Source organism: Hemitrygon akajei, chromosome 9, assembly GCF_048418815.1.
Source record: "Hemitrygon akajei chromosome 9, sHemAka1.3, whole genome shotgun sequence".
NCBI classification, from domain to species: Eukaryota; Metazoa; Chordata; class Chondrichthyes; order Myliobatiformes; family Dasyatidae; genus Hemitrygon; species Hemitrygon akajei.
In genome coordinates this window covers 67,863,429-67,878,196 of record NC_133132.1, presented here as the reverse complement: position 1 = coordinate 67,878,196, position 14,768 = coordinate 67,863,429, and the positions used below count along the sequence as shown (strand labels likewise).

The following is a 14,768-nucleotide window of genomic DNA, read 5'->3' as shown; positions in this document are numbered from 1 at the left end:
CACCTGGTTTCACCATATCACCTTCTAGCTTTCCCCGTTCCCCTTCTCCCACCTTGCTTTTCTGGCGTTTTCCCCTTCCTTTGCAGAAATGTCAACTGTTTATTTATTTCCATAGATACTGCCTGACCTGCTAAGTTCCTCTAGCATTTTGTGTGTATTGCTCTGGATTTCCAGTATCTGAAGAATCTCTTATATTTCTAATTAAATTTCATTCATCACTTTTGTGCCCACCTACCAAATCAGACAATTGTATTTTTCTAGATATAACTATCAAAAACACTGCCAATTTTAGTGTCACCTGCGAATATTGCAACCAAAATTAAAGAAGCTCAAGACCAAATCATTAAGGGACTCCACAAAAATCCACTGTAAGCAACAAGCTAAAATTAATGCCAATTTTTTTTAGTGCAACTTGCCAATTCCGTAAATCCATTAGTTTTCTTACTTGACTAATTATAGTCTGGCTTACAGTCAGATCTGTGCCCACTAGCAAGAGGCCATACAATGTCTGCTGTGTCAGGAGCTCAGGCTACTGCCACAATGATTACAGATGAGAATTATTAAAATGCTTGTAGTCCATCACAAATGTCCTCCAAAAAAATGACTGGCACACAAACCAATGGAGAGAATTACTCAGTCTCCTTTTTTCTCTTCCCCCCGCCCCCTTCAAAGTAGTCAGATGAACTTGCCCAAACTGACATACTATTGCCTCCATCTGCAATGAAGCGGCACATTGTAAGACAACATTTGGGCCAGAGATGTTAGAGGTCATCCTCCACCACTGAAACTCCAGCGTGCTATAGGTACTGCTTCAGCCTTTGGAGTAGCACCAAAAGTGATTCAGAACTACTGAAGGTACACAAAAGGCGGCAAATTTATTAAAATGCATACCCAATGTCTATTGTAGTGACTTGTATTCTGGCATTGTGGAACTACTAATGGAAAAAGATGGAGAACTGTTGTTATACAAGGGATAGGATTTATTTACTCATGGAAAGGCAGAGATTGACTGGAGATAATCAGCATGGTTTTGCTCAAGAGAAATCCTGTTTCACTTTTGATAGACTCTTCTGAAGTAACCAGGTACATTGATGAGAACAGTGCAGTAGATATTGCCTATGCAGACTACAGCAAGATCTTTTACATGACAAGCTTATGCCCAAAAGATGAGCCTTTGGAATCCAAGACCAAATTTTATTCAAACGTTGTAATAGGACACAAAGTCATGGTGGAGGGCTACTTTTATGATTGGAAGACTGAGTCCAGTTTTGTACCATAACAATCAATGCTGGGACCCTTGATGTCTGTGATATACATTAACCATTTGAACCTGAATGCAGGAAGAATTATTGATAAGCTTGCACAGGACACAAATATTTGTGTTGTTAACGATGAGGATTCTCTTAGACTACAACCGAGCAATGGGAAATGAAAGTTAACCCTGATAGTACAAAGTGATGCAATGTGGGAAGTCAAATAAGATTGGAGCATGCCCAGTAAACTGTAGTGTTTATAAACAGAGGGACCTTGGGGTACTACCCTTGGGTTGAAAGTGGAGCACAAGTAGAAAGGATGGCGAAGGCATTAGGGACATCTGTTGCAGAAAATAAAAACTAGTGCAGCTCTGGAAAGACAAGTTGGATAAAAAAAGTGCAGAGGAGATTCACCATGATGTTACCTCTATTGAAGTATTACAGTTACAATGAATGAGAAAATTTGCATATGCTGGAAATCAAAGCAACACACAAAATGCTGGAGGAACTCAGCAGGTCAGGCAGCATCGATGGAAAGGAGTAATTAGTTGTCACTTTGGGCCGTGACGCTTTATCACTGTAGGAACACACATGGTGCATTGTATCCAGTTCTGAACAGCTTATTTAAAGATGAGGTACTTTTAGAGCGTACAGAGGAGATTTACCATGTTCTGTCCGGATTACAGAGTGTGAGGAATGGAAGATGAGAAGCAGTTTGATGGTTTGAGGCACCCAGCATCTTTGCCCCAGAGTGGCAATGACTAATACCAAAGGACATCCTTTCAGGGTGGATGGAAGAAATGTTAGGGAAGATATCAAAAGTAGGCTTTTAAGTACAGAATGATAAGTGCTTGGAACACTCTCAGCATGATGGTAGAGGCAGATACATGAGGGACATTTAAGTGACTCTTGGATAGGCACTCAGATGAAAGAAAATGCATTATGAACAAGTGAAGGATTTAATTGATAATGGTGCAATTAAGGTCATGAGCAGAGTCATTCAGAATATCCTGATTCAGGACTGTCCTGATGAAAGGTCTCAGTCGAAACATCAACTGCTTACTCTCTTCCATAGATGCTACTGGTCTGCTGAGGTCCCCCAGCATTTTGTGTGAATGTGGTTCTTGGCCTGTAGGTGGTAAACTCTAGAAACATCATTAATGAAGGACAGACATCTCTCATGCTGTTCCTCCAGGTTCAGGAAGGATTGCTCTTTAAACACACTTGGGGAAAAAAGCAGATGATTAGATTTAAAAGGTGAGGGGAGGGGAGAGAGAAAGACCTGATTAAAGATCTCCTATTGCTAGTGAGAGGTGAAACCTGAGTGGGGAGGGATTAAGTAAAGAGCTGGGAAGTTGATTAGTGAAAGAGACAGAAGGTCATGGAAAAAAGAAAACAGGGGAGGAGCACCCGAGGGAGGTGATGGACAGGCAAGGTGAGAGAGAGAGAGAGAGAGAGAAAGGGGATGGGAAATGGTGAGGGGTGGGGGTGCATTATCAGAAGTTCGAGAAATCCATGTTCATGTCATCAGGTTGGAGGCTACCCAGACAGAATACAAGGTGCTGTTCCTACAACTCAAGTGTGGCCTCATCGCGACAGGAGACTAACCCCCTTGAAATAAATGCCAACATTGCATTTGCCTTCTTTATCACAGACTCAACCTGTAAATTAACCTTCTAGGAGTCTTGCACGAGGACTCTTAAGTCCCTCTGCACCTCTGATGTTTGAACCTTCTCTCCATTTAGATAACAGTCTACCCCATTGTTCCTTTTACCAAAATGCATTATCATACATTTCCCAATAGTGTATTCCATCTGCCACTTTTTTTTTACCCATTCTTCCAAGTTGTCTAAGTCCTGCTACAATCGCATTGCTTCCTCAGCACTATCTACCCCTCCACCTATCTTTGTATCATCCACAAACTTTGCTACAAAGCCATCAATTCCATTATCTAAACCACTGACAAACAATGTGAAAAGCAGCAGTCCCAATACGGAACACCACTAGTCACTGGCAGCCAACCAGAAAAGGTGCCTTTTATTCCCATTTGCTGTCTCTTGTCCATCAGCTACCCTGCTTTCCATGCCAGTATCTTTCCTAAACACCATAGGGTTTTATCTTGTTAAGCAGCTTCATATGTGGCACCTTATCAAACACCTTCTGAAAATCCAAGTAAATGACATCCACTGCCTAAGAACCCCAACACTTTGCCCTTAATAATAGATTCCAACACTTTCCCAAACACTGAGGTTAGGATGACTGGCCTATAATTTCCTCACTTTTGCCTTCCTCCCTTCTTAAAGAGTGGAGTGACATTTGCAATCTTCCAGTCCTCCGGGACCATGCCAGAAATCAAGTGATTCTCAAAAGAACATGACCAACGCATCTGTATTCTCTTCAGCAACCTCTCTTAGGACTCTGGGATGCAGTCCATCTGACCCAGATGTCTTTTCCACCTTAAGATTTTTGAGCTTACCTAGCACTTTTCCCTTTGTAATAGCAACGGCACTCACTCCTGCTCCGTGACACTCACTGACTTCCGGCACACTATTCAAGTCTTCCACAGTGAAGATAGATGCAAAGTATCCATTAAGTTCATCTGCCGTTTCTTTGCCCCAATCATGACCTCACCAGCATTATTTTCCAGTGGTCCAAAGTCAACTCTTACTTGCCCTTTACTCTTTATATATTACTGAACAAACTTCTGGTATCCTGTTTTATATTATTGGCTAGGATGCCCTCATTTTTCATCTTTTCCCTTCTTATAGCTTTTTTAGTTGCCTTTTGTTGAATTTTAAAAAAAACTTCCCAATCACTTTTGCTATGTTATATGCCCTTTCCATGGCTTTCATGCAGTTTTTAAACTTTGTCAGCCACAGTTACCTATCCCTGCCATATGAAAACTTCTTTGTGGGCCATAGCTATCCTGTGTCTTGTGAACCATTTCCAGAAACTTCAGCCATCTCTGCTCTGCTGTCATCCCTGCCAGTATCCTCCCCCAACCCACTCAGCTAAGCTCCTCTCTCATGCCTCTGCAATTCCTTTTATTCCACTGCAATACAGATACAAGTCAATTATGCTTCTCCCTCTTAAATTGCAGTACAATTTCAATCATATTATGATCACTGTCTCTCAAGGGTGCCTTTACCTTAAGCTCCCTAATAAGAACAACACCCAATCTAAGACTGCCTTTCCCCAAGTAAGCGCAAACACAAGCTGCTTTCAAAAGCCATCTTGTAGGTGCTCAACAAATTCCTCCTCTTGCGATCTGACACCAATCCCCAATCCCCTTGCAATTTGAAATCCCCCATTACAATTGCATCATCACTCTTAAGTAAAAAATGCTTTTACTCGGAGTAAAAAAATGCCTTTTCCTGCAGTGACATTAATGAACATCTGGCAGGAGTACAAGGTCGAGCTGGGCAATATGTATGGTTTGTAAAATAGCTCATTAAGACACAGTCAGATAGCAATTTATGACAAGGTGTTTTCCTAAAATCGAAATCCTCAATAAGAATTTTAACATTAAGGCAAAGTCACATTTGACTTACAAAAGAAATCCATTCCAAATGCCCTGAATGAATCTACACATTGTGCATGTTTATTTTTACACCTAAAGTGACACTAATCCAATCACTTTCAACCTTACTGAAAGACAGAGCTGATATGAAGCGCCAGATGGCTTAAGCCTGTTTCCATGTTCAAAATATCCTGATTCTATCCATTCAAATGTCCCTGATGAATACGAATGCAGGAAATGTGTTCAACTGCAGCCCCTCCCAGACTACATGGATCAGTTGGAAGCAGAGTGTCGCAGACTAGAGTTTCAAGGAATGGAGGATGCTAAAGTTTCAATCACATTGATGAAAGAGCACCAGGAGGGTCAAATAAGTGGTGCAGGAGACCCCTGTAAGTCTACCCCTCTCAAACAAAAATATTGTTTTAAATACTATTGGAGGGAACAACCTCCCAGGAGAAAAAGACAGTAGCAGCCAAATCAGCAGCATCACAACTGGATGGTCAAAGACTGGGTGAGCAATAGCAATAGGGGATCTTTAGTCAGGTGCACAGGTCGGTGCTTGCAGCTACAAGCATGACTCCAGGATGGTGCATTGCCTTCTGATGCAAGGATGAAAGATGCCTCCAAGCATCCACAAAACATTCAAATAGGAGAGCAGCCAGAAATCATGGTCCGCATGGTAAGCAAAGGGAGTAAGAGAAGATCCTGCAAAGAAAATTTAGGGAGTTAAATAGAAAGTGAAATAACAGAACTTCTATAGTTGCCATCTCAGGAATACTCCCTGCAACATATGGCAATGGAGTAAAAATTGGGTAGGTACAGCTGAATGTGTAGCTAACTCATGTACATGATCACTGGATTCTCCTGCAGGGGAGGTGGGACCTGTGCAATGACAGGTTGCACCAAAACTGGAAAGGCATCAAAATCCTTGCAGGAAGTTAGCTAGTGCTACTCAGGATAGTTTTAACCACCGTGGTAGGAGTGGGAAACAGAGCAAGAGGTCAGCAAGTGGAAAGATTAAGGGGACATAAAATAAGGTGCGTCAAGTCAAGCAAGGCTGAAAAAGATAGGTACGGCCAAGTTAATGAACATGATGGGGTTGAAGGGTAAAGGTGCATTTAGTTCAATGAGAGGAGTATTTTGGCAAGGAAGGTGAACTTAGCGTATCGATAAGTAGGTAGAAGTACAATGTGGTGGCCATTGCAGAAACTTCGTTAAGAAGAACAGGACTGATAGCTTAGCACTCGAGTTCATGTTTCTGATGTGTGAGAGATGAGTGCAAATGTCACAGTTGCACTTGGGACATCCTAGAAGGTCATCCAGTGAGGCAATATGATCAGAGTTCAGCAATAAGAAAGATGCAATTGCAATAATGAGGTTATACTAACTAGACGTCTATAGCCAGTCAGAAATAAAAGGGCAGCTAACGGAAAGATGCAAAAGTAACAATTACTGTCTTCGGTAATTTTAATTCTCTAAATCTAGATTGGGGTACCCTTCATGCCAGAGGCTTAAGTGGGGCAGAATTTGTTTGCTGTATCCAACAGTTTCTTGATGCTATACTGCACATAGTCCACAGAAGGGGCCATACTAATCCTTGTATCAGCAACTGTCCTTCTGACAATAGAAATATTTAGAACCATATCCATGTCGCTGCATCCACACCTGGGTTAATTTTGATTTTTAATTATCCTTATTCTTTTCTCAAATCCTCTAAGATTTGTTTCTTTGTCATTTTGTAAAACATATCTTTGCCTCCTTAATTTCCTTGTTAGCTTAACACTGCACTTATTTTAAAAACAATGCTTTCAGTATCATTCATACTTCCTTCTTCTCACTCCACTGTGCTCCTCCTCCAAGCTGCACTACAACTCCCGTTGCCCAAGTTCATTGCTTAAACTCTTCAAGTACAAGACCCTTGTGCTACATGCAGATCAAAAGAGTTCCCTGAATACATGGAGGGTGTAGACATCATAACATTTTTACAAATATGCAGTTCCAGTTAACACTGCAGCTATTGAAACCCAAGGTATTTAGCTGAAGTTTAAGCTCCCTCAAGCCGTCTAGATGGAATTTTAACCATTTTCAAGATCCTGTCTGAAGCCTCACCTCAACTTTGAAATATTACTGCATTTTCATTATTGAAGCAAATCCTGGAGCAATAGTCTGGAAGCCAATATAATAAAAAGAGTTGACAAATCAACTTGTCACCAAATTCAAGAGCAAACAGCAGCAGCCAATAAATGCTAGCCTTGCAGTGGCATTCACTGTATAAAGCATCCATGACCAAATCATTAATTTGCTTTGAATACTAGGTTCCCAAATTTTGCCACCCTCAGTAAATATATACCTGTACTTTAGCTTAAGCAGATTGATTTGATTAAAAATCAGAATGGATGAAGAAGGGAGGAGATCAGATAAACTACCTCTACCATACCTATCACTTTGCCATGATACAAGCAAGCAAAGGGTATATAATTTTGGACAATCACTTTCTTAATTACTTCTTAACCAATCCTGGTAATTAAAACCCAAACACAAAATCCATGAGCCAATATACCATCTTACTAACATCAGCGAACAAAGCAGGCGACCTTAAAGGTACAACTGCTTCATAATGCAAATATCTCATCAGCCAATCTTGTGGCAATAATTCAATGCATTTAAGCATGCAGACCTGGTCAAGGGGTTCAGTTGTTGCACCGACCAAACATCAGAATGGGAAAGAAATACTATCCAAGTGCCTTTGACCATGAAATGATTGTTGGTGCCAGATGGTTTTGGATTATCACTGAACTGCTGATCTCCTGGGATTTTCACACACAACAGTCTCTAAAGTTTTGAAAATTGTATGAGCAGCAGTTTTGTAAGTGAAAATGCCTTGTTAATGAGAGATGTCAGAGAATGGCCAGACTGGGCCAAGATGACAGTAACTCAAATAACCATGTACTGTAACAATGGTGTGGAAAAGACATCGATAACCAATGAAGTAGCCACGGAGTCTATAATCTGTCAACTTCACTAATTTCCCGTTTGACCTGCATATAAAAAGGTCAATTTACAATTCTAAGCACAAGATCACAACACCCCTCTCCTTTTTCAACAGCTTTCACCAGTACTGCTCAGCTGATTTCTAGAAGAATCAGTACAAAAGATATCATCAATACAAAAGCTGTCTGACACCTCCACAGCTCCTTAAATTGTGCAGGAATTATTTCCCTGCTGCCAAATCCCTGTATAACCGTTTCAGCTATGAACAATCCATAAATGCAGTATTTTTTTTCAAAACATTGAGTGGTCGTTATTAATCTGCTATCCAATCAAAACACAAGGTTGTGAAGCTTAATCCGCCCACCCAACCACTGCAGAATCTTGTGTGACGAAGGGTGGGGGCTGGAATTTGATGCGAGATCCCCTGGCATGGGAATTGTGTAAAATGTCCTTTGTCAGAGCCAAGGAAATGTATAGAAACCATCAGATTACAGCCATAAAGCTGACGGCCGAGCCTCATACCTGTTCTCTCCAGCAGGGGGGAGGGAAGCAACCTTCTCCCCAAGGGTTGCATTCCCTTCCTTACCCCACCCACACACCCCATTTTGTCCTCCGTGACCACTCCGCCTGCCCCAGTCCCGGGCCCTCGGGAGACAAAGAAGGAGGGAGTACGACCAGTTGGTCGGCCGGCCTAGGCCCCGGAGGAGATGACGGTGGAGGCGCCCTGCCATTGCACGTATACCTCTTCCGCGTTCTCTGTGCCATCCTTGCCGCCGCTCTTGGAACTCTTGCCGGGTTTGCTGGGCTCCTGCGGGGCAGAGAAAGAAAACACACAACAGTCGGTGCCCGTTACATCGACCAGTGGAGATTGGTTGGTTAATTAATTAATTAGCAAAGAGGTGCTGCGGAGGAAAGCCGCTGCCCCTTCTCTAGACCGGCCTAGCAGCCGCCCGCTACCTTGTCCTTCTTGCTTTTATTCGGCATCCTGCTGCGTTTGTTGCCCCGGCCGTTTCTCCCCTCCGTCCTCTCCAGCTCCCGCCGCTGCCCAGGCTGCAGGCCGCGCGCGCACGCGCTAATAGGCCAACCGCGCGCGCAGCCGCTCGTTTTCTTTCCGCCCTCTTTTTCTCGAAAACGATTGGACGAGCTGGCACCTTTTCTTCTTTTCCCCCTTTCTCAGATGCGCAGTTTAATTGGCCAGATTCAAGCGCTGAGTCAGTCATTGGCTGAATCTCGGACCGCCTTCTGAGACTTACGATACACCTGGACGACTCGATGCTGTGATTGGCCAATGACCCGATTTCCATTGGCTTGATGAGAGGGGCGTGTCAGCACTCAGCAAAGGAACCAATGGACGTTGCACCAAAGGCAGGCACTTGGGAGGATAAGGGCGGCATGTCATACTATGCACTTGGTATACGATCGACATTCTCCTACTGCTTCTGCAGGAACGAGAGGTAGTTCATCTTTACCCCCTCCTGCGACTCCAAGCTGAGGAGCTGCTTTGTGTAACGGGATGAGACGCGCTCACGCTTTTTTCCCGAAAGGTTGACGGGGAAGCACTGTGATCTACGGCCTTAAGGAAGAGGATGGTCGGTGCTGCGGGTTAGGATGAGCATGGACCTGCTGGAAGTGTATATAATTCTCGCTGAAAAATTGTTAAACTCCATTGCAGAAGGCTATCATCACCCTCAACAAGCAGATGGGGGAGAGGGAATCAGACCAATTTCACTGTGGAACTTAAGACTATAAGATCCTGTCCAAGATCATTGCCAACGGGGTTAAGTCTGCTTGGGACCTGGGACACATCACAACTGTGCCTATGAGACAGGTAAATCTCAGACAGCCGTGGCAAATCAGGGATACTAGTGCCTACGTGGTAGGACAAAGGGATGGATGCTTTTAACACGATATCACACGTACATGATGGATATGTATGTACTCCAAAATGGGTTTCGGGTGGGAGGGGGAGGATCTGGCAGTTTGAGGAGAGGGGGTGGAAAGAATGGTAATTTAATATAAAACAGGCCCTTCGGCTCACTATGTTGTACCAACCCTTTAACCTACTTCAAGAGCAATCTATCCTTTCTGTACACAAAGTCCTCCATTTTTTCATCCACTTATTTAAAAATCTCTTTAATTTCCCTAAATTAAATAACTCTACCAGTGCGCCCAGCAATATATTCCATACACCATGTAAAATAAACTACCTCCTTCCTAACCCCTATAATTTCCTCCAATCAACTTATAGGAAAGATGTCAACAAAATAGAGAGTACAGAGGAGATTTACTAGAATGTTTCCTGGGTTTCAGCACCTAAGTTACAGAGAAAGGTTGAACAAGTTAGGTCTTTATTCTTTGGAGCGTAGAAGGTTGAGGGGGGACTTGATAGAGGTATTTAAAATTATTAGGGGGATAGATAGAGTTGACGTGGATAGGCTTTTTCCATTGAGAGTAGGGGAGATTCAAACAAGAGGACATGAGTTGAGAGTTAAGGGGCAAAAGTTTAGGGGTAACACGAGGGGGAACTTTACTCAGAGTGGTAGCTGTGTGGAACAAGCTTCCAGTAGAAGTGGTAGAGGCAGGTTCAATATTGTCAAAATAAAATTGGATAGGTATATGGACAGGAAAGGAATGGAGGGTTATGGGCTGAGTGCAGGTTGGTGGGACTAGGTGAGAGTAAGTGTTTTGCACGGAGTAGAAGGACCAAGATGGCCTGTTTCCGTGCTGTAATTGTTATATGGTTACATGGTTAAAATTACATCTCTCTCATTTCAGCCACTGTTGCTCTAGGTAAAAGGCACTGACTGCTATCAGCTTATAGATCACTATCAAGAACCTCCCCTCCAAAGAAAAAAACCCTAGCTCACTCAGCTATAAGACATCCATTCTGTTCCAGGTAACATCCTAGTAAATCTCATCTGCACCCTCTCTAAAGCTTCTACATCCTTCCTTTAATGAGGTGACCAGAACTGAGCATAATATTCCAAATGTAGTCTAACCAGTTTTATAGAGCTGCTACATTCACAGCTCTAGAACTCAACCTCCAAAATAATGAAGGCCAACCTTTTTTTTTAAACCACCCCTTCAACTTGCATGGCATCTATGGATGTAAACTTGAAGATCCCTGTTTCCCCCACATTACGAAGAATCCTGCCATTAACTTGGTAATCTGCTTTCAAGTTCAACCTTCCAAACTGTACCCATTCTCACTTTTCCAGACTGAACTCTTATCTGCCACTTCTCAGCCCAGTTCTGCATCCTATCAATGTTCTGTTATTACCTACTCAACCTGCTACACTATCTAGAAGTACCAACCTTCATGTCATCTACAAACTTACCACTCACTTTTCCATTCCCTCATCCAAGTCATTTATAAAAATCACAAAAAACTTAAGCCCCAGGACAGATCCTAGCAGAACACCACGAGTCACAAACCTCCAGACAGAATACACTCCATCTACTACCACTCTCTGCCTTCTGTGGGTAAACCAATTCTGAATCCAATTTTCCCTGGATCCCATGCCTCCTAACTTTCTGAATCAGCCTACCACGAGGAACTTTGTCAAACACCTTACTAAAATCCAAATACATCACATCCAGTCTTCTATCTTTATTGATGTTTTGTCATTTTCTCAAAGTCAATCAGGCTCATGAGGCATCACCTGTCCTTGAGAAAGCTATGCTAACTATCCCGAGCCAGACTATGCTTCTCCAAATGTTTGTATATTATGTCTCTACTTAAGACTCCCTGGTCAATAATTCCTAGAATTAACCCTTTTACTTTTCTTGAACAAAGGAATAATGTTTATCACCCTCCAATCTTCTGGTACCACTGCTGTGGCCAGTGAGGAAGCAAGATGTGAAAATCATCAACTCTGCTTCAGTTCAGACTTGATGAATTTGAACTACACCATGGATATCAGTGTTAAGCAATTGAATCTGATGCCTGATTCATAGAACAGTACTGACCCATTAACTTATTCAAAGATCAATTTAACCCTCCCCGCCCACATAGCTTTCCATTTTCCTTTTAATCCAGAAGCCTAAAAGATAGGGGGAATGTCAAAGGTACTTTTTTTTTTACACACAATGTTAAGTGCATGGAATGCACTGTCATGGGTGGTGGTGGAGGCAGATACATTAGAGACATCTAAGACACTCTGCGATAGGCTCATGGATTAAAGAAAAACAGAGCTATATGGGAGGGAAGGGTTAGATTGATCTTGGAGTAGGTTAAAGCCCCATTGTTAGCCAAAGGGTCTGTACTGTTCTTTGAAGCAGACATTAGATTCAATTGCTTTACACTGGTGTAGTTCAAATTCATCAAGTCTGAACTCAGGCAGGGTTGTCCATTCTCACATCTTGTTTGTGTGCTGCACAGAACCCTGTGCCAAATCCTTCAGGAAAGATGACAGCATAACAGAGGTGACATTACCAGGCAATCAAAACCTTACTGTACATGGATGATGCCGCATGCTTCTGCTTGTCTCCATGGTGAGTTCACAGATTGCTTAGCATCTGTGATTAGTTTGAGTTGATATTGGGAGCCAGAGTCAACTACAGGAAGACCAAGGCTATGCTCTTTGATAACTAGCCTTAGCAATCCAATGTTCCCTTTACTGTCAGCCTGAAACACGTTGGTCTTCCAGCACATAATGTCAGATCTTGAAAGCTGGTTATCAGGTGTGATATACTGCAGGGCTGCTGCACTTTGGTACAAGTGGTGACCTGATCTTTGCTCTCCAGACAATCAGTGTAAAAGTGGACCCAACATTGCCCTCATCGTGATGGCCACCTTCTTGTGGAGCTGTATCAGGCAATATATGGACCCAAAATACGTGGGCATCAAGTGTCACTACATACTGATATTCCACTTGTCCTCATTTTTTGTGGAAGATAGGTCTGACCCCTCAACCACACGATGTCCCATTCAGCTGGATGTTACCATACAAACTGTACTTTGTGGAAGAATTCTTCTAAGTAAACACCATTGACCATAAGTCCATCAGGCAGTGTTCAGTGTGGAATATGCTGCTGACACTGGGGCAAGGACACTAAGGAAACTGTGGGTTTGTTCACTGATTGCCTCGTTGCCAGATCTGACCAACAAACATCAATCAAGACCTTGCTTGGCTGGCAGTGAGTGGGCCCACCCAGCCAGAGCTTCCCTCTACCAAAAAACATCCAGCGTCACCCCTAATGTCCCTGACCCTTGGAATGGCTGTGATGGGGAAGAAACGGTTACCTACCACTGTGCAGAATGTGGATTTGCTAAGAGGGTAAGGAGGTGGCTGCAATGGTCCTGGAACATCTTGCACAGAGGATTTTGATCTATGGCCTCTTCCCACAGACACACACTGAGCAGACATCAAGTAATGCTGGAGGGTTATCAACCTTTAGTCTGCCTTAAACGTTTTGGTCTTCCAGCACAGCACAATTTCTCAGTGGATGCTTCAGACTGGTTCAGCTGTATGTGCTGAGGAATGCAGTGAAAGTCAGTGTACCCCATGCTAAGGCTCTGTGGGGAATGACCCCACAAAACCTCCTTTTGCTACTGCACATGATGAATTAGAGTTGGGTGGGGGGAAGCCCCTCATTATCAATGCATAAATCATCCCAGGGAGCCAAACGAGCAACATGATTGCATGTTGTTTTGTGTTTTTTTCCTCTCTTTGAAGTTACAGTACTGAATGCACTGACCATGAATGGTCAGTTTTTTTTGTACTGTTTATTTCTCTGTGTGTGTGTGTGTGTATATATATATATATGATCATGAATAAAGTCTATTTAGAAAGTTTTAAAAGATCCAAGCTGACCAGGCAGGCATTCTCCCATCTCTCTGACACAGTAGCTGATAGTAGTTCGGATGGATCACATGTCCCAGAGCAGACTTGACCCAATTGGCAAAGGCTTTGGATAATGGTTCTCTAGTTCCTGACATCCTCTCTTAAGAGTCTAACATGCATTGCACATTTCCAGTAGGTCCAGCCCCATCCAATCCCATTGTCGTTATTGTTCCTTTCCATGCCTTGTGGTGCTTTAGCACTTCTGTCTGTTTTTTTTTTTAACAAGGCTGATTTGCTAGCTCAACCCAGCACAAATGGAAAGAATGCAAGAAGCCAGTCGGATTCGAACCCAGGACCACTCCCCTCGAAGTCCAGTGCAGATGCCACTCTACCACTGTTGCTCCCAGTAGTTTTAATCATGCTAAGGGAACAGTTTTATCTTAGTTTTAACCATCACATGAAGTTCTGAGGATATTTTTTAAAAAACACACAAGATGAATATATAATTATGGGCGTGCAAGGATTTCAAGAGTTCATCGAGAAACACTGGTTTCCAAGGTCAGTGGCAGATCCAGGCTCTCCTGCTTGCTGTCATCCAACACCTCCATGGTAGAGGACAGAAAATTCTGGGAAGCTGTACTGTCTTGTCTTAGAGATTCAGAAATATATATAAAAGGAAGAAACAATGCAAAAATCTTTTACAATGTATTCATGATCAAACTTCAAAGTAATATTTTTATCAGTATGTGTATGTTACCATATACAACCTTGATACTCATTTTCTTGCAGGCATTTAAAAAAATAGAATTTATGAAAAATTATGCATTGAGAAAGACTGACACACTTGCAAAAAAAATTGAGAACCTAAGTTGCAAATAGTCCTTGAAAATGAGTCTGTAAGTTGCAGAATAATTCAGAGTAGTGATGAATTAAGTTATCCAGGCTAGTTCAGGAACCTGGTGGTTGTACAGTATTAACCCTACCACCATTAAAATCATACAACCAGGACACGGACTTTGCATCTGCCTACACACTCTCTTGGCAAATCTATAGTCTGCAAGTGGTAGGTGACCATTTCTTCCCCACTGTCGCCATCCCAAAGGCAGCATACATTGGGACTGATGTCATCTGGAGGAGAGGAAAGCCCTGAGTAGGAAATGCAAGTTTTGGTGCTTGTTGGTCAGAGCTGGTGATGAGGCATTCTGTCAGATGGTTTGG

General features: G+C 42.7%; 1 protein-coding gene and 1 long non-coding RNA gene across 6 annotated transcripts in view; one reads left to right on the top strand and one right to left on the bottom strand.

Annotated features, from left to right (window-relative positions):
- The window catches only part of ppp2r5d (protein phosphatase 2, regulatory subunit B', delta), a 232,454-nt gene that overhangs the window by 114,226 nt on the left and 103,460 nt on the right, over positions 1 to 14,768 (bottom strand). The window contains exons 1-2 of one of the 5 annotated variants that reach the window (XR_012100241.1): positions 8,722 to 8,870; positions 8,507 to 8,572 (exon numbers count right to left, since the gene is read on the bottom strand). The exons of 2 other annotated variants lie outside the window; for them this stretch is intronic. Coding sequence is in view for 1 of the 3 variants with exons in the window: in XM_073056223.1 (XP_072912324.1) it covers positions 8,507 to 8,572; positions 8,722 to 8,748 (93 nt within the window). In the remaining 2 variants the exon portion in view is untranslated. Of the gene's footprint in view, positions 1 to 8,506; positions 8,573 to 8,721; positions 8,871 to 14,768 lie in introns of those variants that run through there. 2 more of the 5 variants (XM_073056223.1, XM_073056219.1) reach the window with 2 other exon arrangements.
- The window catches only part of LOC140733211 (uncharacterized), a 37,748-nt gene continuing 32,036 nt past the window's right edge, over positions 9,057 to 14,768 (top strand). Inside the window, exon 1 of the long non-coding RNA XR_012100242.1 lies at positions 9,057 to 9,592. This is a non-coding gene — a long non-coding RNA (uncharacterized lncRNA). The remainder of the gene's footprint in view (positions 9,593 to 14,768) is intronic.